At 43.2% G+C, this 24,787-nt stretch overlaps 1 protein-coding gene and 1 pseudogene across 1 annotated transcript; both read right to left on the bottom strand.

Annotated features, from left to right (window-relative positions):
• Nucleotides 1–865: 865 nt before the first annotated feature.
• LOC121541096 (alpha-(1,3)-fucosyltransferase 10-like) lies at nucleotides 866–1,313 on the bottom strand. Its single transcript, XM_041850080.1, has one exon. The coding sequence runs from the start codon at nucleotides 1,187–1,189 to the stop codon at nucleotides 866–868; it is 324 nt and encodes a 107-aa protein (XP_041706014.1). The 5' UTR covers nucleotides 1,190–1,313.
• On the bottom strand, nucleotides 1,313–24,511 carry LOC121541095 (annotated as a pseudogene).
• Between the last annotated feature and the right edge of the window lie 276 nt (nucleotides 24,512–24,787).

Genomic DNA, 24,787 nt, shown 5'->3' with positions numbered 1-24,787 from the left:
AGGTCCTTCACGCCCATCTGAGCGCAAGCGAGCTGATATAAGACAGGTAAATTGCCTAACCTGGCGTTAGGGTTGGAAAATGCCAGTGCGCCAGTTTTTACATGACGAAATTGCAAACAAACGTGCGTTTGACACAAGCGCCTCCATAACACCAGCCGAAAATAGATCCCTAAATGTTAATATGGTCTAATGTTTTCATTTGTTTTGCTTCCATTATGCTGTACATAAATAATGTGTACTTTCTGATTATTCAATAAATCATTGAACCTAGAACATTATTAGACGTTTTATTAGAGTGTAAAAATACAATACAAATGTAAAAACAAACATAAAGCCTTACACTGTTGCTTTAAATATTAAAAATGGTGATGACATTTCCCAATTCCTGGATGTGACAGAGCTGTACACTCCTGAAGGAATTTGGTTAAAGGAAGATTAAATGTCTGTTTGGGAAGTTTTTGTTAGAAATACCAGACATTCATGACCAGTCTCACTTTCAGAATCACTCACATACCATGACTCCAGTGAAATTATGACACAACTGCCTCTGACTTAATACAGCTGGTGGCCACACCAGATACTGACTGTTACTTTTGATTATGACTCCCCCTTTGTTCAGGGACACATTATCCAATGTCTGTTAGTCACATGTCTGTGGAACTTCAGTTTATGTCTCAGATGTTGAATCTTGTTATGTTCATACAAATATTTACACATGTTAGGTTTTCTGAAAATATACACAATTGACAGTGAGAGGACGTTTCTTTTTTTGCTGAGTTTAGTTATCCTGTGTCAGATCCTGGACATCCCAAGGGGGTTCCTTCAGCTCCTTTACCAACTCCAGGTTGGAGACGTCACGCTTCGACTACCTCTCCAGATAATTGGCATACTCCCCGTTAACCTCATCTAACCTCTTCAGATACAGAGCCAGTTTTTCTGGGGGCTCGACCAAGACGACCACAAACTCCTGTTGCTCCGCAACTATGGGAGCCCTGTGGTCCACGGGGACCACCCCGAGCTTGAGAGGCCTCCACAGTTTCTCGGTGATGTAGTCATCACAAATGGCATTCTCAAAGGCCAGGATCTGGTAGAAGGCCTGCTCCTCCATGGCGGTCAAGTCCCTCAGATGTGGAGGCAGGTCTTTGTTGTGGAGGCATTGTCCATAGGAATCAACCTGGATGTGCTTCATTAACTCGCTCACATAGGCGTCCCGAGGGTCGCAGACTCGCAGTCTGACTGGACATACACCACAGGGGCTAGTGTCTTCCTCAGCTTGTTGTTCTGGGTGAGGGGCACCAGGTGGGTCTGAGAGGTGAGGTCCTCCAGGCTTTCTAGTTACTGGGAGGTGAGGGGCAGGTAGGAGTGATGGCTGAAGGTGGCCGTGTGGTTAAAGAGGGACTCATGGAAGAGCTTGTAGTTGTTTTTGGGCGACTCCTCATGAAACAAGGCCCACTGGTGGTGCGGTCTCCTCGGCAGTGAAAGACCCTCGATGTTGAAGTCGGTGCCTGGTTTGATTCAAAAGGGTTGGAAAGGGGGGAGGGGAGGGGGATAGTATAAATGTAATGTCTTTAATGTGAAGGGTCAGCACATTTAAGGCAATGCTGACCGTGTTGCCTACTAAAAAAGTAATAAGTATAGTAGATTAACATAAAATATGCACCAATTTAAAGTCTTATCTGAGAATACTTTGAGCCAACTCTGGGATAAGAAGTAAGATGAATTAACTGTTTTATGTCTTTCTGCCTTGCAGTGATTATGTTAGGACAGACATTTTCAAATAAATGTGTCTTGGAGATTCTCTTAAATCGGGTGCATATGCACACAGTGGGGGAAAAAAGTATTTAGTCAGCCACCAATTGTGCAAGTTCTCCCACTTAAAAAGATGAGAGAGGACTGTAATTTTCATCATAGGTACACGTTAACAATGACAGACAAAATGAGAAAAAACTTTCCAGAAAATCACATTGTAGGATTTTTTATGAATTTATTAGCAAATTATGGTGGAAAATAAGTATTTGGTCAATAACAAAAGTTTCTCAATACTTTGTTATATACCCTTTGTTGGCAATGACACAGGTCAAACGTTTTCTGTAAGTCTTCACAAGGTTTTCACACACTGTTGCTGGTATTTTGGCCCATTCCACCATGCAGATCTCCTCTAGAGCAGTGATGTTTTGGGGCTGTCGCTGGGCAACACAGACTTTCAACTCCCTCCAAAGATTTTCTATGGGGTTGAGATCTGGAGACTGGCTAGGCCACTCCAGGACCTTGAAATGCTTCTTACGAAGCCACTCCTTCGTTGCCCGGGCGGTGTGTTTGGGATCATTGTCATGCTGAAAGACCCAGCCACGTTTCATCTTCAATGCCCTTGCTGATGGAAGGAGGTTTTCACTCAAAATCTCACGATACATGGCCCCATTCATTCTTTCCTTTACATGGATCAGTCGTCCTGGTCCCTTTGCAGAAAAACAGCCCCAAAGCATGATGTTTCCACCCCCATGCTTCACAGTAGGCATGGTGTTCTTTGGATGCAACTCAGCATTCTTTGTCCTCGAAACATGACGAGTTGAGTTTTTACCAAAAAGTTATATTTTGGTTTCATCTGACCATATGACAGTCTCCCAATCCTCTTCTGGATCATCCAAATGCACTCTAGCAAACTTCAGACGGGCCTGGACATGTACTGGCTTAAGCAGGGGGACACGTCTGCACTGCAGGATTTGAGTCCCTGGCGGCGTAGTGTGTTCCTGATGGTAGGCTTTGTTACTTTGGTCCCAGCTCTCTGCAGGTCATTCACTAGGTCCCCCCGTGTGGTTCTGGGATTTTTGCTCACCGTTCTTGTGATCATTTTGACCCCACAGGGTGAGATCTTGCGTGGAGCCCCAGATCGAAGGAGATTATCAGTGGTCTTGTAGGTCTTCCATTTCCTAATAATTGCTCCCACAGTTGATTTCTTCAAACCAAGCTGCTTACCTATTGCAGATTCAGTCTTCCCAGCCTGGTGCAGGTCTACAATTTTGTTTCTGGTGTCCTTTGACAGCTCTTTGGTCTTGGCTATAGTGGAGTTTGGAGTGTGACTGTTTGAGGTTGTGGACAGGTGTCTTTTATACTGACAACAAGTTCAAACAGGTGCCATTAATACAGGTAACGAGTGGAGGACAGAGGAGCCTCTTAAACAAGAAGTTACAGGTCTGTGAGAGCCAGAAATCATGCTTGTTTGTAGGTGACCAAATACTTATTTTCCACCATAATTTGCAAATAAATTCATAAAAAATCCTACAATGTGATTTTCTTCCCTCCATTTGTCTGTCATAGTTGACGTGTACCTATGATGAAAATTACAGGCCTCTCTCATCTTTTTAAGTGGGAGAACTTGCACAATTGGTGGCTGACTAAATACTTTTTTTCCCCCACTGTATATTCTATGAGAAATGTAAGTTAACTATGTATATTATGCTGCCTGAACTGATGTTGTATCCTTTATATATATGCTAATGCTATTGCTCCTTTTATGTTTATCCTGGCAGTCTCCTAAATTGGATGTTAAGCCTATTCCCCATTGTGACCTGGCACTACTTTGTCATGTCTGCACCTTTGTTGTGTTCCTAATATTACCCTTTTGTATCTCCCTTCCAGACCACCACATTCTTGTTATCCACATCCCATCTCCAAAGCCTTATAAGCCACAATTCCTAACACATCCTACCTACCTACAGGCTTTACAAGCCCCGACTCCTAACCTCATCCAAACCCTCCCCCCATGTGCTCTCTTTGTTCCATTGTTCAATTGTGTAATAAATGCCCCTAAACCTGGATTCCTGCTCCATTTCCTTATTTGCATTCTGATCGATGCACCATGGTGGAAGCAACAGTCCTGAACCTAGCTTAGAGTCTGTCCTAGCCCTAGTCTTTTTCTTCAACTATAACCCCCATGATATGCTGTAAGTGGCCAGCTCCCAGTGTGCAGCTGGTGCTGTCAGTGGGGAAGTGCACTAGATTGGCTGTGTGTTATTAGTGGGAGGGAGGGCTGTCAATTACAGGTCTCATTCTGTATAAATCCATTGGCCAGCTACTTTGTGTGTAATTCCCTTGGCTGGGATGTGGGCTCATGTGAACTCCAGGTCTAAGCTCCGGGCCAGGAGTAATCAACAGGCTAGACTGACAGTGTCCTTGGATTGAGGGGGAGGGGTCATAGACTGAGGTTGGGTGGTACCTGGCTCCAGGGTGAAGTTTCCCCTAGGTACAGATTTAAGATCAGCTTCCCATCCCCAAATCCTAACTATTAGTGGGGGGAAATGGAAAACTGATCCAAGATGAGCATCTAGGGGCAACTTCACCCTATACCGTGGTACCTGTGTATGACCTTTAGCTAAGCAAACAACATTTTGCTCTTTTCACTGGGGGGCTGGTTTCCAGGACCCAAATTAAGCCTAATCCTAGACAAAAAATCGCATTCAATGGAGATAGAGCATGCTTTTTAGTCCATGACTAGGTTTAATCTGGGTCCTGGAAACAGACCCATTGAGTGCTGTTACGTAAAAAATTAAAGTTTACTGTAGAAAATATGAGTTACTTGACATATCGAAGGTAAAGGGGCATTGAAACTGAAAAATATTGGGTCAATAATGACAATGGTTTCCTTAAGAACTGCCATAATCCTTGGTAATGTATCTTGTCATGCTAGGATACTGAGGCCCAGGCAGAGGTAAGGGGAAACTAATAATAAAAGCATGGAAAGGCAGGAATGTGAAGTTTGCTACGGATGAGGGGCCTCCTTTGATCTCTGACACCACATGTAGCAGGCTAACCTGATGCTGTAGGGGGGAAGGGGGTGTGCAGTGTGTGTGTGTGTACTGTTCTAAAGAAACACCACAGGTGTAATTTACCATGTACTGCTTCCATTTTCTAAATAACCTTAATCAAATAAATGTTCATATCAGACGTTGATATGCTTGTTGTAGGGGGATAGATGTCATGAAAAGTGGTGTATTCCAGCATGTATGACACAGCTCTACAGTAGTCGGGCTTTAGTTAATGGGCACGTTCCAGGTCGTCTTGGTTGCAGTCGCACTGTTGAAGGTAACATCTCAGAAACTATGGTAAACATGATATAACAATCTGCAAAAAAGACCACCTGGAACACCACCAATACTTTAGGGCAGAAGGACACCCACCTCCTCATATTTGCAGTCAGCTTCTTCAGCGATGTGTTTGGCCTCCTTCAGCTGCATCTCCATCTTCTCCTCGTCTTTTGTCGCCCTGTTCTCTATGACCTTCATTCCTCTGGGGGACACCACGGGCAACAGGACAGAGACGAGTCATGGGTGTTGGGGGAAAACAGACTTACAGTATGATGTGCACGTTCATATCAAAGACTTTCTGACCAGTCTACTCTGTTATGCTACTATGCTAATGGTAACTGATGTGAAAGTAATGCTGAAAAACTATTGGGACTTGTTGAATGTCTTAAATAGTTACCTTTTCTTCCCTCCTTCCTTCCACAACTACTAGTCTGAAAGAACTGGGGAATGTAAGTGAAAGTGTAAAATTCCATCCAGTCCTTTCCACCGATCAGTTGTGCCAAAGAAAAGGAGACTAGGATGGGACACTAATAGGCTACAACTTTTGGAACTCAGCACTTAGGACTCATTTCCCATGACCTAGAGCAGAATGGCTGGACTATAACAGGAGACGGAAGTCCAACCTCTCGCTCTCGTCTGCAGCCTTATCGGCCTCCTCCAGCTTCTGCAGTGCAGTGGCCAGTCTCTCCTGGACCCTATCCAACTCCTCCTCTACAAGCTGGATACGCCTATTCAGGGAAGCCACCTCAGCCTCTGCCTGTTTGGAGAGAGAACACTCAGTCAGCTAGAATGTAGCACAACATGCTGTAGCACTCACCTGTAGCACTCACCTGTGCACAACACCACTGGTCTATGCAGGAGGGTGCAAGGTTTGAATAAAAATGTAGACCAGGGAATAGTGTTAGCTCTATTCATTCTATTATCTGCAACGTTCAGAACATTTCACATCACTGAATGCACCCTATATACTGCATACAATGACTATCCACACAGATAAACACATTTTATCAACAGGGCTACTATATCATAAGATCGCCGATCTCCTCGAAGGGTCATCTAAAATAACAGATTTGTGCTCGCATTAAAAAAACGGACAACGTATGCAGTACATACACCGTTCATATTGATGCATTCTGATTGAGTTAATCCCTCGGGAATTGGGTTTCACAATACTTCTAACCATATCAAAGTTTCATACTGCAAAGGGTAATCTCCTTCAATTTGCCATTTGGTTAATCCTTCTGGCATACATTTATTTCAGCTGTCCCTTGTTTTCGCCATTGAAAGACCATGGATACTGAATAACACATTTGTTGATTGTCTTTTCAGTGTTAGCTTTAGAACCTTTTTCAAACACTGAAAGCATCTCAAAATGAATCTTCTGATGGATACACACTGCGCAGTGGCTCTATGGGGACCACTTCATATTTTCAAGCATGGTGGTGGCTGCATCATGTTATGGGTATGCTTTTCATCAGCAAGGAATAGGGAGTGTTTTAGGATAAAATAAATGGAATACAGCTATAAGCATAGGCAAAATCCTAGAGGAAAACCTGGTTTAGTCTGCTTTCCAACAGACACTGGAAGACAAATTCACCTTTCAGTAGGACAATAACCTAAAAACACAAGACTAAATATACACTGGAGTTGCTTACCAAGACGACATTGACTATTTCTGAGAGGCCTAGTTACAGTTTTGAATCAAATCGGCTTGAAAATCTATGGCAAGACTTGAAAATGGCTGTCTAGCAATGATCAACAAATCAACTTGACAAGAGCTTGAAGAATTAAAAAAAGAATTAATGGGCATATACTGCACAATCCTGGTGCACAAAGCTCTTAGAGACTTGCTTCAGGTGATAGAAATGGTCATTTAGTTTCCTGTGGATATATTGTCTCACATTCTTTCCGCCAAAAGGACCAACCGCACTGACAACAGGTAAAGTACATTAAAATATCATCATTTTATTCAACATTCTGGATTGTGAGGTGGTGAGATGAAACTTCCCTGATTCAAACGCTCATTTCTGCCCGACATAGATTTCAATGCAATTCAACGTCGGGTTTCCAGGCAAGCTGGGCTCTAGCCTACAGCTGCAGCTCTCCAAATGCACACTTTGTGTAAAACACAACACATTTTCAGCCCCCCCTGTGTGTGCACCCAGCGGCTGCAGACATCTGTTGCGATATTGCATTATTGTAGTCCTTGTACAATGCCTTGCAAAAGTATTCATCCCCCTTGGAGTTTTTCCTATTTTGTTGCATTACAACCTATAATTTAAATTGATTTTGATTTAATGTAATGGACATACACAAAATAGTCCAAATTGGTGAAGTGAAATGAAAGTAATAACTTGTTTTAAAAAATTCGACCAAATAAATAACGGAAAAGTGGTGCGTGCATATGTATTCACCCCCTTTGCTATGAAGCCCCTAAATAAGATCTGGTGCAACCAATTACCTTCAGAAGTCACATAATTAGTTAAATAAAGTCCACCTGTGTGCAATCTAAGTGTCACATGATGTGTCACTTGATCTCAGTATACACACACCTGCTCTGAAAGGCCCCAGAGTCTGCAACACCACTAAGCAAGGGGCATCACCAAGCAAGCGGCACCATGAAGACCAAGGAGCTCTCCAAACAGGTCAGGGTTGGGTTATATAAAATATCCGAAACTTTGAACATCCCAAGGAGCACCAATAAATCCATTATAAAAACATGGAAAGAATATGGCACCACATCAAACCTGCCAAGAGAGGGCTGCCTACCAAAACTCACGGACCAGGCAAGGAGGGCATTAATCAGAGGCAACAAAGAGACCAAAGATAACCCTGAAGGAGCTGCAAAGCTCCACAGCGGAAATTGGGCTTTACGGAAGAGTGGGCAGAAAAAAGCAATTTCTTAAAGAAAATAATAAGCAAACATGTTTGGTGTTCGCCAAAAGCCATCTGGGAGACTCCCCAAACATATGGAAGAAGGTACTCTGGTCAGATGAGACTAAAATTGAGCTTTTTGGCCATCAAGGAAAACGCTATGTCTGGTGCAAACCCAACACCTCTCATCATCCACAGTGAAGCATGGTGGTGACAGCATCATGCTGTGGGGATGTTTTTCATCGGCAGGGACTGGGAAATTTGTCCGAATTGAAAGAATGATAGATGGCGCTAAATACAGGGAAATTCTTGAGGGAAACCTGTTTCAGTCTTCCAGAGATTTGAGACTGGGATGGAGGTTCACCTCCCAGAAGGACAATGACCCTAAGCATACTGCTAAAGCAACACTCGAGTGGTTTAAGGGGAAACATTTAAATGTCTTGGAATGGCCTAGTCAAAGCCCAGACCTCAATCCAATTGAGAATCTGTGGTATGACTTAAAGATTGCTGTACACCAGCGGAACCCATCCAACTTGAAGGAGCTGGATCAGTTTTGCCTTGAAGAATGGACAAAAATCTCAGTGGCTAGATGTGCCAAGCTTATAGAGACATACCCCAAGGGACTTGCAGCTGTAATTGCTGCAAAAGGTGGCTCTACAAAGTACTGACTTTGGGGGAGGTGAATAGTTAAGCACGCTCAAGTTTTGTTTTTTTGTCTTATTTCTTGTTTGTTTCACAATAAAAAAATATTTTGCATCTTCAAAGTTGTATGCATGTTGTGTAAATCAAATGATACAACCCCCCCAAAAAAATTCCAGGTTGTAAGGCAAAAAAATAGGAAAAATGCCAAGGGGGGTGAATACTTTCGCAAGCCACTGTATAAGCAATGTTTTTGTGGGCTGATCCATGCTCGCCTAGAAAAATGGTACTGGTGCTTGGTAGGCTACAGAGACTGATCGATTTTATTTCAGGCGTCTCTTAACCTGTCTCTTGCCTGTCTCTCCGCATCCACCTCTCTATGAAGCGTTTCGGCACGGTCCTCCGCATCATCAGCTTGTTGCTGCAATGTCTGAATTTTCCTTTTCGCGGCTTCAATAGATGTCATAACAACCACTGCAAATGTATCTATGTAACAATTATATTCAACAGGAAAAGCTGCAATGAATGCGATGTTGTCGTGTTGCCTTTAGCGCTATAGCGGTACCTTGAGATTGTCACGCCATTTGTAACCAGTATCCAAATGATTAATGTAACAATAAATATATAAAATGTATTTATTTTATGTAAGCCTAAACGATCTTGGTAATATTGCGACCTGCTTGCACTCTGCTGCCTGCTTCAGCTGATGCGTTTTCGGAATTCAGTGCATAGGGTAAAAAGTTACATTCCTTTTCAAATGATGTCACAGGCCGGTCACAATTAATAGCGGCAGTCTATAAATAATGTTATTCCACTTCTTCTTCATTGAGGTTTAACGGCGGTTGGCATTCAGTAAATGTTGCATTACCGCCACCTACTAGACTGGAGTATAACTCCCTTATACTTTGCTTTAAAAAATAAAAAATTCAACAAATACCCTATAACTACCATACTCATACCATACAACAAATAACAATAACTACCATACTCCACTATTTAAATATATTTATTCCTACTTCAGAACAACAGCCTGAAAGGATGGGACATCACCACTTAACACACCCTGTAACTCTTCGGATGTCAAGTCTCGCAAACCTAAATACCTCTCTGCAGCTGCCACCACAACCTCTATTTTCTGCGACTTACGTTCCATCCCTGCAGTGCAGTTGATAACCATTGCTATAAATGCCAAAAATCCAATCTTACTGAAACATATATCACTTGTTGGTTTATCCCTCTGTACTGGTACATATCTACTACTCACACCATTCCTCTCAGGATCCCTCCCCCTTGACCCATCTTCCTCTATTTTCTTCACTGCCTCAGCATATGACAACTTCTACACTACTCTAACCCTGGAAACCTCAACCTGCCTCTCTCGCACCGGACATTTCGGATCCCCAGCACCATGGGCACCCCTACAATTAACAAATACCACTACTTTCCCCAATGCTACACATTCCTTTGTCTCATGCCCTTCTGCACACTTCTCACACCTAGGAACCTCCCTCCTACACACTGCTGCCACATGCCCATAAGCTTGACACCTGTAACAACGTAATATATTCGGCACAAAAGCTCGTACCGGATAACTTATATATCTTAACATGACTTTGTCGGGGAAAGACTCAACATCCAAACTCAAAAGAACAGACAATGACTCTTCTGTTTCTCCACTCACGCCACCCTGTCTGCATCGCACCAAACGACGAGCATCACCAACACCGGGAATCTTCCCCTTCAGTTGGTCCGCTTTCACATTTACCGCTACCCCAGTAATCACGCCTTTCATTGGCGCCCTTTTCTTGAGAGCAAAACAATTCACATTTCTTGCCCCCATTCGTTTAACACGGAGCGCCTGCTCCCTCTGACCAGCAGAAACACAAACAATTATCACTAGACCACTTCTGGTTACCCTCACCGATTTCACAGCACCCAACTCTGTTTTCACCCACCCTGAAACCACAAATGGATCCACTTTTTCCAAAAACGTCACTCCTACTGTCACAGACTTATCTTCATCCTGACCCTCGGTGCAAACCTCGGGCTCCGAGAACTTCACCACACCTACCAACTCCAATACTTTGCCCTCATTCACTTCCATTTCTCCTCCTGTCTTCAACTCACTCTGTTTACACTTTCTACCATTCTTCTTTAACAAACCTTCTCCCTTTTTCCCGCCATTTTCAACTGACTGAAGCTCACCCTCTTCCTCCCTTTCTCTCTTAGACCTCCTCTGCCTCTCTTTTCCCCTCTATTCCTCCTCCGTATTCCAAGTATAACTCTCCTTATGATAATACTGCACTTCTCCTGACATACATCTAGTTCTTGCCTTGTCTAGAGACGACATTTCTCCTCCGACTCCCCCCACTCTTCCAATTTCCCCCATGTCCAATCAATGTTATTCCACCTTTGAAGGATTTCTCAATGCTGTATGTCCATAACATGTAATTTGCCTCCAGTTTGGGGGTGACAGATGTTAATAATTGAGTGGTCTTAGTTGACTGCCTTTTCCAATAATGGCAGACCTCTAAGTTAAAGGGCTTGATAAGAGGACTGATTCTTAGAGCAAATGTTCAATATTATCTTCAATGAAGGAAACACATTGGACATGCCATTGAATACATCCACAATGTTAGAAGTGAGGAATGATGGCTAAGAACTAAACACATGAGATCACTTTTGGGTGGGGTATGATATTTGTGCGTCTGTAACTTACAAAAGAAGTGACTCCAAAATGACACAATAGATTATTTACCATTCAAATCAAACCTTATTTGTCACATGCGTCGAATACAACAGGTGTAGACCTTACAGTGAAATGCTTAATTACAAGCCCTTAACCAACAACGCAGTTCAAGAAAGAGTTAAGGAAATATTTACCAAATAAACTAAAGTAAAAAATAATAACAATAACAATAATGAGGCTGTATACAGGGGGTACCGGTACCGAGTCAATGTGCGGGGGTACAGGTTAGTCGAGGTAATTTGTACATGTAGGTAGGGGTAAAGTGACTATGCATAGATAATAGACAGCGGGTAGCAGCAGTGTGAAAACAAATAGAGGGGGTGGGGCAATGTAAATGGTCCGGGTGTCCATTTGATTAATTGTTCAGCAGTCTTATGGCTTGGGGGTAGAAGCTGTTAAGGAGACTTTTGGTCCTAGACTTGACCCTCCTGTACCGCTTGCCGTGCGGTAGCAGAGAGAACAGTCTATGACTTGGGTGACTGGAGTCTTTGACAATTCTTTGGGCATTCCTCTGACACCGCCTAGTACCTACAGTACCAGTCAAAAGTTTGGACACACCTGCTCATTCAAGGGTTTTTCTTTATATTTACTATTTTCTAAATTGTAGAATAATAGTGAAGACATCAAAACTATGAAATAACACATATGGAATGATGTAGTAACCAAAAAAAGTGTTAAACAAATCAAAATACATTTGAGATTCTTCAAATAGCCACCCTTTGCCTTGATGACAGCTTTGCACACTCTTGGCATTCTCTCAACCAGCTTCAAGAGATAGTCACCTGGAATTACATTTTACATTTTAGTCATTTAGCAGACACTCTTATCCAGAGCGACTTACAGTTAGTGAGTGCATACATTATTTTTATTTTTCATTCTGGCCCCCCGTGGGAATCGAACCCACAACCCTGGCGTTGCAAATGCCATGCTCTACCAACTGCCTGAGACCACTGCACCACTCAGGATGTATGCATTTCAATTAACAGGTGTGCCTTCTTAAAAGTTAATGTGTGGAATTTCTTTCCTTCTTAATGTGTTTGAGCCAATCAGTTGTGTTGTGACAAGGTTAGGGGGTATACAGAAGATAGCCCTATTTGGTAAAAGACCAAGTCCATATTATGGCAAGAACAGCTCAAATAAGCAAAGAGAAATGACAGTCCATCATAACTTTAAGACATGAAGGTCAGTCAATACGGAACATTTCAAGAACTTTGAACGTTTCTTCAAGTGCAGTCGCAAAAACCATCAAGCGGTATGATGAAACTGGCTCTCATGAGGACCGCCACAGGAATGGAAGAACCAGAGATACCTCTGCTGCAGAGGATAAGTTTAATAGAGTTACCAGTTTCAGATATTTTCAGATATTGTAGCCCAAATAAATGCTTTGCAGAGTTCAAGTAACATACACCTCTTAACATCAACTGTTCAGAGGGGACTGCGTGAATCAGGCCTTCATGGTCGAATTGCTGCAAAGAAACCATTACTAAAGGACATCAATAAGAAAAAGAGACCTGCTTGGGTCTGGAGTCCAAATTGGAGATTTTTGGTTCCAAGTGCAGTGTCTTTGTGAGACGTGGTGTTGTTGAACGGATGATCTCCGCATGTGTATTTCCCACTGTAAAGCATGGAGGAGGAGGTGTTATGGTGTGGGGGTGCTTTGCTGGTGACACTGTCTGTGATTTATTTAGAATTCAAGGCACACTTAAACAGCATGGCTACCACTGCATTCTGCAGCGTTATGCCATACCATCTGGTTTGGGCTTAGTGGGACTATCATTTGACCACTTCTGTATTGTGTGAGTCACTGGTACTTCCTGCTTTAGTTTTTGCTTGTAAGCAGGAATCAGAAATATATAATTATTGTCAGATTTGCCAAATGGAGGGCGAGGGAGACCTTTATATGCGTCTCTGTGTGTGGAGTGAAGGTGGTCTAGAGTTTTTTTTCCTCTGGTTGCACATGTGACATGCTGGTAGAAAGTAGGTTAAACGGATTTAAGGTTTGCCTGCATTAAAGTCCCTGGCCACTAGGAGCGCCACTTCTGGATGAGCATTTTCTTGTTTGCTTATGACCTTATATGGCTTGTTGAGTGCGGTCTTAGTGCCAGCATCGGTTTGTGGTGGTAAATAGATGGCTACGGATAATATGGATGAGAACTCTCTTGGTAGATAGTGTGGTCTACAGCTTATCATAAGGTACTCTACCTCGAGACTTCTTTAATATTAGACATCGGGCACCAGCTGTTATTGACAAATAGACACACACCCCCGCCCCTCGTCTTACCAGACGTAGCTTCTGTCCTGCCGATGCATGGAAAATCCTGCCAGCTCTATATTTTCCATGTCGTCATTCAGCCACGACTCAGTGAAACATAAGATATTACATTTTTAATGTCCCGTTGGTAGAATATTCTTGATCGTAGATCATCCATTTTGTTTTCCAATGATTGCACGTTGGCCAATAGAACGGATGGTAGTGGAGGTTTACTCACTCGCCTATGAATTCTCAGAAGGCAGCCCGACCTCCGCCCCCTCTTTCTCCGTCTTTTCTTCACATAAATGATGGGGATTTGGGCCCGTTCCCGAGAAAGCAGTATATCCTTCGCATCGGACACTTTAAAGAAAACATCTTTGTCCAGTGTGAGGTGAGTAATCGCTGTTCTGTAGTCCAGAAGTTATTTTCGGTCATAAGAGACGGTAGCAGCAACATTATGTACACAATAAGTTAAAAAATAAGTTACAAACAATGCGAGAAAACTAACAAAATAGCACAGTTGGTTAAGAGCCTGTAAAAACGGCAGCCATCCCCTCCGGCGCCATTATATTAATTTCTATTGTGAACAAAATAACTGAAACACAACCAAAACAGCAAATGCATCCAACAAGTTTGTAGAGTCACAAGCTTTATGTAATCATTGCATGCTAGGAATATGGGTCCAAGTATTACACTTGACTACTCCCCCTATGTACAAAAATATCTGTAATTTTGAAACGGTTCGCCCGTTATGGATGAAAATATCCTAAAATGAAAGCTGACAGCCTGTAATTTAACCTTATAGTCATTGTATCATTTGAAATCCAAAGTGCTGGAGTACAGAGCCAAAACAACCAAAAATATGTCACTGTCCCAATTCTTTTGGAGCTCACTGTACACCAGCAACTGAATATTTACTTAACGTTTACTACCGCTGCTAGGGAATGATCGGGCCTAAAGTCCTATCCGGCTACAAATACGGCCTAAAGGTTGCCTGCAGTGTACTGTATTTTATGTATTACTGCCTGGCACTATGTTGACACATGAGACTGGCATTTGACCAGAGTCAAGCAAAGTGGGGACCAGAGAACACAGCAATCAAAGAAACTCAAACCAAATCAAACTGGGAGTTGTTCAAATTCATTAATATGCACGACATTCACTCCAAGGTGCTGACAAGCTTGATGATGTGTTTACTGAATCTGATACAGGTCGAGGTTTGGCACTTTCTCTGCTGCAGCTGTCGACAGCAAGGCGCTTGCTCAGTGGCGTTCCTTCTGGAGTTGATGGGAATGGCAGGAGAGGAGGGAAAGGGACTTGGGGATAATATCTCCTTTTCCTGAAGTGTACACTACTCAAACAAAAATGATGCCAACGGAGAAGGGCGACATCTTACCAGTTCCAAACCAACTTTGCTATATAGTGACTTTTATCGTGTTTATCTTAATTATTTTTTTACAGAAAGTTCATACTATTTTCACATATGACCACCAAGCACTTCTGGACATCAGATCGACAGTTACTAACCTCAATTTCGACTTCAAATATGACTTTAACTCCGACTTAGTTGTTCCACTGTTCATACCCTATTCCTTTGTTTCAGGGGCTACCAAAACATCACAGGAGTAGATGCGTGAAATTGTCCTGGTGAAATTGAGGCAAAGAGAAAATTGAACGCTGCTCCCCTCCGTTCTATTGGCAAATGTCCAGTCACTCAAGAATAAGATGGATGAGCTTTGTTCGAGAGTCTGCTGTCAGAGAGACTTGAAAAGCTGCAATATTATATGTCTTACTGAAATGTGGCTGGATAATGACGCTATGCACGTAGTACTCTGTGGATTCTCCATGCAGTGGCAGGATCGTACAGCAGCTTAGACGAAGTCGAAAGGAGGTGGAGTTAAAAAATAAATAAATAAATAACTGGTGTGCTGCTTCAAGTGTGAAGGAAATCTCAAGCTTTTGTTCACCTGATACAGAACACCTCATGGTAAGCTGCAGACCCTTTTATCTACCAAGAGAGTTCTCATCTTTAATCATCACGGCTGTCTACATCCCGCCCCTAGCCAACACCACTCTGGCACTCAACGAACTGTATGGGGCCATAAACAAACAAGAAACTGCTCACCCAGAGGCAGCGTTTCTAGTGGGCGGAGACTTTAATGCGGGGAGACTTAAAACCGTCCTACCTCACTTCTACCAAGGCATCTCCTGCACCACTAGGGGTGCTAAAACTCTAGACCACTTTTATTCTATCTACAGAAACGCATAAAAGGCCCTCCCTCGTCCTCCCTTCGGCAAATCTGACCATGACTCCATTCTCCTGCTTCCTGTTTACAAACAAAAGCTCAAACAGGAAGTACCAGTGATGCACTCAATACGGAAGTGGTCGAATGAAGCAGATGCGCGGCTACAAGACAGTTTTGCTAGTACAGACTGGGATATGTTCCAGGATACATCCGATAGCATTGAGGAGTTTACCACAACAGTCACGGGCTTCATCAATAAGTGCATAGACAATGTCATCCTCACAGTGACTATAAGAATGTATCCAAACCAAAAACCATGAATTACAGGCGATATCCACGCTGGGCTAAAGGCTAGAGCTACCACTTACAAGGAATAGGACACGGACATGGATGCATACAAGAAAGCCCGCTATGGCCTCCGACGAGACAAACATGCAAAAGGACAATATAGGATAAAGGTCTAATCCTATTACACCGGCGCTTACGCTCGTCATATGTGGCAGGGCTTACAGACGATAACAGATTACAAAGGGAAACCCAGCCATGAGTTGCCCAGCGATGCAGAACTCCCAACCAAGCTAAATGCCTTTTATGCTCGCTTCGAGGAATATCACCTTGTGTGAAAGCCCCTTCTTTTCCGGAAGACTGTGTGATCTCGCTCTCCGTGGCTGATGTGAGCAAAATGTTTAAATAGGTTAACAGTCATACAGTATGAAAAATGTATGCACTCACTAAAAACTGTAAGTTGCTCTGGATAAGAGCGTCTGCTAAATGACTAAAAATGTAAATATAAAAAAATACGGCATACCAGGGCCCATTCTCAAAGCAGACCAGCTGGTAAGTGTCTTCACAGACATTTTCAATCTATCCTTGTCCCAGTCTGTAATCCCAACATGTTTCAAGCTGACCACCATTGTCGCTGTTCCCAAGAACAGTACTACAGGACTATCACCCTGTAGTACTCACATCTGTAATTATGAAGTGCTTTGAAAGGCTGGTCATGACACACATCAACACAATCATCCCAGACAACCTAGAGCCACTCCGATTCGCATACCGCCCTAACAGATGACACAATCTCAATTGCACTTCACACTGCCCTTTCCCACTTGGAGAAGAGGGGAAATAACTGTGAGAATGATGTTCGTAGACTACAGGTCAGCGTTCAACACCATAGTCCCCTCCAAGCTCATCACCAAGCTAGGGAACCTGGGACTGAACCCCTCCCTCTGCAACTGGATCCTGGACTTCTTGACCGGCCGGCCTCAGGTGGTGAGGGTAGGCAACAACACCTCCGACACGCTGGCCCTCATCACGGGGGCGCCTCAGGGGTGTGATACTCTTCTGATACTATTTTATTGGGAAGGGCTTGTAAGCAGGCATTTCACGGTAAAGTCTACACCAGTTGTTTTCGGCGCATGTGACAAATAAAATGTTATTTGACTTCCCAGAAATCTAAAACCATTAGACTGGTGTAGGCATGGGCTAGTGGGAGTTTCCACCATATTTCTTATACTATTTCCTTTCAAATCAGTGAACTGCAATAATTGGGAGGTTTGACGGACAGACGCATACTGCCAGTACTGTACAGCACAGGTTTGTCACACCAGGGGGAGACAGTGTGGCCCAAGGGCCTGATAGGATGCTAATTTATGGCCCTATAAACATTTAGCTGTGTATACTTTTACATAGTATAACATTAAGTATGCTGAAATGACAGCAGTGGTGAAATGGTGAAAATATATGGCGCAAGGATCTTCGCATCCTTGATGAAAAAATGTCTAAATGAAAATGAAGTGTTTGATTACCAGGTGAATTTGTGGCAATACCTTGGGGGGAAAAGATGCTTCAGCCATAACATATGCTGATTATTATTATCTAAATTACCTGTAGTGATAAACCAGGAGGAGCAAATAATGTAGCAGTCTCTTGAGTCAGTTGCTCTTGTCTGAGCACTGCACTGATACATTGCCTTCAAAGCACTACCATACTTGTAACTGGAGTGTGTATATGGTGTGTGTGTTTGTGTGTGTGTATGCTTTGATGTCACCATGGTCATAGTGAACCCTAGTATTTCCCTGCGTCACTCACGTCTGTGGCCTTCTTCTCGGCCTGTTCCAGCTTCTCCTGGGCGTCCTTCAGCAGCTCAGAGTATTTATCCAACTCATCCTCCACTCACTTGAGCTTCTTCTGCAGGGCCAGCAACTCTTCTTCCAGCTAGGGGACACACAGACACACACACACACAATGTTAGAGGACCAATCAATTTGGTCTATAGGGTTGCTAAAGCATCAAAGCCTCAGAATCAAATACAATAAGATACATAACCGATTTATATCAAACATATTCAATCTACTGTATTCTGCCAAGCCTGAAACCCCACACACTGTATAATATCAGACCTACAATTATGTCCCCATGAAGAATGTAATTCTTCAATTACATCTGACGGATTCTACCGGTCTTTTGGGCTCCAGCTATGTGAGGCATCGGGGCTTCAGGGTTACAAATAGCCCGGGAGCCATTCTAATCCCAGTGCTGCCGATCCATGTGGTTTCGGGCTTGAATTTTCTGAGCCCACACCCAGCCTTGACCCCTTTTTCTTTGTGGAACAGCAATTAGAAGAAGGTGAGGGTCTTAAAAGAGCCCCATGGAAATAGACATGCCACCGTCAAGGCTGCGACAAAGAGAAATGACGGTGCTGGAATAGGAATAGCCCAATGTGTGCTTACATGTTACATTTACATCATTTAGCAGATGCTCTTATCCAGAGCGACTTACAAATTGGTGCATTCACCTTATGATAGGCAGTGGGACAACCACTTTACAATTTATTTGTATATATATATATATATATATATATATATATACACACACACACACACACACACACACAGTGGGGAGAACAAGTATTTGATACACTGCCGATTTTGCAGGTTTTCCTACTTAGAAAGCATGTAGAGGTCTGTAATTTTTATCATAGGTACACTTCAACTGTGAGAGACGGAATCTAAAACAAAAATCCAGAAAATCACATTGTATGATTTTTAAGTAATTCATTTGCATTTTATTGCATGACATAAGTATTTGATCACCTACCAACCAGTAAGAATTCCGGCTCTCACAGACCTGTTAGTTTTTCTTTAAGAAGCCCTCCTGTTCTCCACTCATTACCTGTATTAACTGCACCTGTTTGAACTCGTTACCTGTATAAAAGACACCTGTCCACACACTCAATCAAACAGACTCCAACCTCTCCACAATGGCCAAGACCAGAGAGCTGTGTAAGGACATCAGGGATAAAATTGTAGACCTGCACAAGGCTGGGATGGGCTACAGGACAATAGGCAAGCAGCTTGGTGAGAAGAAAACAACTGTTGGTGCAATTATTAGAAAATGGAAGAAGTTCAAGATGACGGTCAAAAACCCTCAGTCTGGGGCTCCATGCAAGATCTCACCTCGTGGGGCATCAATGATCATGAGGAAGGTGAGGGATCAGCCCAGAACTACACGGCAGGACCTGGTCAATGACCTGAAGAGAGCTGGGACCACAGTCTCAAAGAAAAACATTAGTAACACACTACGCCGTCATGGATTAAAATCCTGCAGCACACGCAAGGTCCCCCTGCTCAAGCCAGCGCATGTCGAGGCCCGTCTGAAGTTTGCCAATGACCATCTGGATGATACAGAGGAGGAATGGGAGAAGGTCATGTGGTCTGATGAGACAAAAATAGAGCTTTTTGTTCTAAACTCCACTCGCCATGTTTGGAGGAAGAAGAAGGATGAGTACAACCCCAAGAACACCATCCCAACCTTGAAGCATGGAGGTTGAAACATCATTCTTTGGGGATGCTTTTCTGCAAAGGGGACAGAACGACTGCACCGTATTGAGGGGAGAATGGATGGGGCCATGTATCACGAGATCTTGGCCAACAACCTCCTTCCCTCAGTAAGAGCATTGAAGATGGGTCGTGGCTGGGTCTTCCAGCATGACAACGACACGAAACACATAGCCAGGGCAACTAAGGAGTGGCTCCGTAAGAAGCATCTCAAGGTCCTGGAGTGGCCTAGCCAGTCTCCAGACCTGAATCCAATAGAACATCTTTGGAGGGAGCTGAAAGTCCGTATTGCCCAGCGACAGCCCCGAAACCTGAAGGATCTGGAGAAGGTCTGTATGGAGGAGTGGGCCAAAATCCCTGCTGCAGTGTGTGCAAACCTGGTCAAAACCTACAGGAAACGTATGATCTCTGTAATTGCAAACAAAGGTTTCTGTTAAATTAATTACTTAAAAATCATACAATGTGATTTTCTGGATTTTTGTTTTAGATTCCGTCTCTCACAGTTGAAGTGTACCTATGATAAAAAATTACAGACCTCTACATTCTTTGTAAGTAGGACAATCTGCAAAATTGGCAGTGTATCAAATACTTGTTCTCCCCACTGTAGATATACACATATTTTTTTATTTATTAATTAATGTATAAAAAAATGTGGGGGGTGGGGTAGAAGGATTACTTTTATACTATCCCAGGTATTCCTTAAAGAGGTAGGGTTTCAAGTGCCTCCGGAAGGTGGTCAGTGACTCCGCTGACCTGGCGTCGTGAGGGAGCTTGTTCCACCATTGCTCTTCTAGGAACAAAGATGTATTAGGGAATACTACTATTCACAGAGAGGCTCCATATGGCTGAAGCTGACCAAGTCAATTAAACAGGATAGATTAATAGAATGGTAAGTGTAGACGGCAACAAAAGCTGAAGCGATTAGACCATTAGCTATTTGCCGCCACGGAAGCAAATGTTCTCCATGGTATCACAAACACACACCAGGGGGATAGACAAATCTTCAAGGAAGGGTGGTTCCATTCCAAGCCAATGGTGGCTTTCATTACTTGGGGACTAAACGGAAAGAGAGGACTCACATAACATAATGGGTAATGTAAGTCAAGGACAGAGTATTAATAACTATCCCCCGAGCCTTGAAAAATGGCAAGTGTGAAGAAATAATAAACAAAGTAACCTGAATCTACAGTGAGGGAAAAAAGTATTTGATCCCCTGCTGATTTTGTACGTTTGCCCACTGACAAAGAAATGATCAGTCTATAATTTTAATGGTAGGTTTATTTGAACAGTGAGAGACAGAATAACAACAAAAAAATCCAGAAAAACGCATGTCAAAAATGTTATAAATTGATTTGCATTTTAATGAGGGAAATAAGTAATTGACCCCTTTGCAAAACATGACTTAGTACTTGGTGGCAAAACACTTGTTGGCAATCACAGAGGTCAGACGTTTCTTGTAGTTGGCCATCAGGTTTGCAAACAGCTCGGGAGGGATTTTGTCCCACTCCTCTTTGCAGATCTTCTCCAAGTCATTAAAGTTTAGAGGCTGACGTTTGGCAACTCGAACCTTCAGCTCCCTCCACAGATTTTCTATGGGATTAAGGTCTGGAGACTGGCTAGGCCACTCCAGGACCTTAATGTGCTTCTTCTTGCGCCACTCCTTTGTTGCCTTGGCCGTGTGTTTTGGGTCATTGTCATGCTGGAATACCCATCCACGACCCATTTTCAATGCCCTGGCTGAGGGAAGGAGGTTCTCATCCAAGATTTGACGGTACATTGACGGTCCTGTCCCCTTAGCAGAAAAACACCCCCAAAGCATAATGTTTCCACCTCCATGTTTGACGGTGGGGATGGTGTTCTTGGGGTCATAGGCAGCATTCTTCCTCCTCCAAACACGGCGAGTTGAGTGGATGCCAAAGAGCTCCATTTTGGTCTCATCTGACCACAACACTTTTACCCAGTTCTACTCTAAATCATTCAGATGTTCATTGGCAAACTTCAGACGGGACTGTATGTGTTTTCTTGAGCAGGGGGACATTGCGGGCGCTGCAGGATTTCAGTCCTTCACGGCGTAGTGTGTTACCAATTGTTTTCTTGGTGACTATGGTCCCAGCTGCCTTGAGATCATTGACAAGATCCTCCCGTGTAGTTCTGGGCTGATTCCTCACCGTTCTCATGATCATTGCAACTCGACGAGGTGAGATCTTGCATGGAGCCCCAGGCCGAGGGAGATTGACAGTCTTTTGTGTTTCTTCCATTTGCGAATAATCGCACCAACTGTTGTCACCTTTTCACCAAGCTGCTTGCCGGTGGTCTTTAAGAGTGTGCTCCTAATCTCAGCTCGTTACCTGTATAAAAGACACCTGGGAGACAGAAATCTTTCGGATTGAGAGGGGGTCAAATAATTATTTCCCTCATTAAAATGCAAATCAATTTATAACATTTTTGACATGCGTTTTTCTGGATTTTTTTGTTGTTATTCTGTCTCTCAATGTTCAAATAAACCTACCATTAAAATTAGAGACTGATCGTTTCTTTGTCAGTGGGAAAACATACAAAATCAGCTGGGGATCAAATACTTTTTTCCCTCACTGTATTTGATACATTACATGTAACTATAAGCTCAAGCTATTTTCTATTCAGGAAGAGGATCCGCTCCAAATCTCCATCATGAAGGTATAAAGAAGCTTCAAAACAGGAAAAAGGGGGTAGGCTACAGTAGAATGAGATGGTTGCTCTTCTCTTGTACAGGTCTAGGTTTTGGCTGCACATTCAACTTTTGCCAAATCTAAAAACCTATGGTAAGGCTGATTTCATGCAAGTGTGCTGCTCGGAAGGTGCATATGTGTTCAATGATCAACCAAATTTTCATTCAAAATGTTCAAGACAAAACAGGAGTATCCCTTTCTTGTTCCCATGTGTGATGGTAGGGAGTAACCAATGTCCAAAGGTAGATAAGATAATTAAACTGTGAGGAGGGCTAAGCTGCTATGTAGCCATAATGTCAACATCATAGATAGACCATGGGAATCAGCTGAGAGGGAGACCATGAAGGGCTCGGGCCAAAATGTGACTGATTCTGAGCTGGCGTTGAATCCAAAATGACGAGTGTCTTCTGTCATTCCATCCCGGTCTTGATTTTCCAAAAAGAAAAGTGGTAGGACGCGAGAAGGTTGATACTCAAGCACCTTCAATTCTGTCAATTTCCTGAAGGTTAGCTAACACTTGCATAGTGCAGAATCGGACCACTTTTTTTTAAACCCGTTTTTCTCCCCATTTTCATGATATCCAATTGGTAGTTACAGTCTTGTCCCATCGCTGCAACTCCCGTACGGACTCGGGAGAGGCAAAGGTCGAGAGCCATGCGTCCTCCAAAAACAAGACCCTGCCAAATCACACTGCTTCTTGACACATTGCTCGCTTAACCCAGAAGCCAGCCGCACCAATGTGTCGGAGGAAACACTGTACAACTGGCGACCGAAGTCAGCGTGCATGCTCCCGGCCCGCCACAAGGAGTCGTTAGAGCTCGATGGGACAAGGACATCCCGGCCGGCCAAACCCTCCCCTAACTGGCCCAATTGTGCGCCGCCTCATGGGTCTCCCGGTCGTGGCCGGCTGCGACACAGCCCGGGATCGAACCCGGGTCTGTAGTGACGCCTCTCGGGAGGCCTGCAATTTTAACATGTTGCGAGTGCCTTCTATGGTTAGATGATGACAGAAGATGAGAGATGACAGTGGAGATATGATCATTGGGAAGACTGGTATGCTCAGATTCCTTGATTGTGTCAATACTGACAATTTTGGTTTGACATTTCAAAATGAACCTCTGTCATAATCTACTGCTTTGTCTAAGAGAAAGAACTCATCTGGAAACATCAAAATACCCCCCTCAAAGTGCATGTTATGGCAATGATGTCATGATTCTATGTCAAGGGCTATCCCCTAAACTGTAGATTTACAGTCACCTATGGGGTTGCTGGTGGCATGTCACTCATTCACACTGGGCTTCATTAGCTTCTTAGTATGTACTCCTTAGGTCAGCTTGTGCCCCTCATCAATGTGCTTCGACTCAGGGAATTTAACACAGCCCATAATAACCTCAAACTGGCTGGGCCAATGGTGTGATCTGTCTGTGATATCTAATAAATTCAGCCAGCACATCACTCTGATGCCTACTGTACCCATGAAACACTGTTGAAGAGACTATAAGCCCTTTTATTAGTCATACTTGCAAAAGTCTGAAGTAGCCAACTGTATGAAGTAGCTTACCGATAACTTAACAAAAGGATATTTAGATGCCATTATTTAGAACACACCCTTACCTATCTTCCACATGTTGGACATGTCTTACTTTGTGTTTCGGGGTAGAAACGACATACTTGAAATCGTAAATATATTATGTGCTCATCATGCAATAAAATTACTGACTGGGCTTTTATGTTTATTGCATATCGTAGATTGTACATGGATTAGGCCAACCATATATGGATGAAATACTGTCTGTCAATGACCAAACCACTTCATGGTTGACAGACATTGAAGGGAGCAGTAAAATCATTCAAATGAACAAATCAGTGTAAAATTAATTTGCTATTGGAATGAGATACAGTTGCCCCACTCCCTTTAAGCAATGAAAAGGCAGGGACTAAATCATCTTGATCATTATACTCCCATACCTGTTTCCATTTGTCCTCTGCCCCCTTTTTGTCTCCTGCTTGTTCTGCCCGATCAATAGAATTTTCCTTATCCAGTTTTAACATTTGCATTTTCTTCTTGATGGCTTCCATGGTTACTGTTGTTTTTTTCTCCTAATACCAGGCGAAAAGGGTTCAGAGTTGGTACTCTCGACGAATGTGCACGACTGTCACGGTCATTGAGAGACGGGTCAGACCAAGGTGCAGCGTGGTATGCGTACATGTTTATTAATACGAATAAACACTTGACAAAACAACAAAACGTGAAGCTCAAACAGTGGCTACAACACAACAAGCCAAACGCGAGTCAAGATCCCACAACTAAGGTAGGCAACCAGGCTACCTAAGTATGATCCCCAATCAGAGACAACGAGTGACAGTTGCCTCTGATTGGGAATCACACCCGGCCAAACA

Source organism: Coregonus clupeaformis, chromosome 27 (genome assembly GCF_020615455.1).
Source record: "Coregonus clupeaformis isolate EN_2021a chromosome 27, ASM2061545v1, whole genome shotgun sequence".
NCBI classification, from domain to species: domain Eukaryota; kingdom Metazoa; phylum Chordata; class Actinopteri; order Salmoniformes; family Salmonidae; genus Coregonus; species Coregonus clupeaformis.
Note: the sequence above shows the minus strand (reverse complement) of the source record. Positions and strands in the feature narration are given on the sequence as shown.

What these genes read in the sequence shown, in the direction of transcription:
- LOC121541096 (XM_041850080.1), bottom strand. Translation starts at nt 1,189, where the DNA reads ATGAAGCACATCCAGGTTGATTCCTATGGACAATGCCTCCACAACAAA.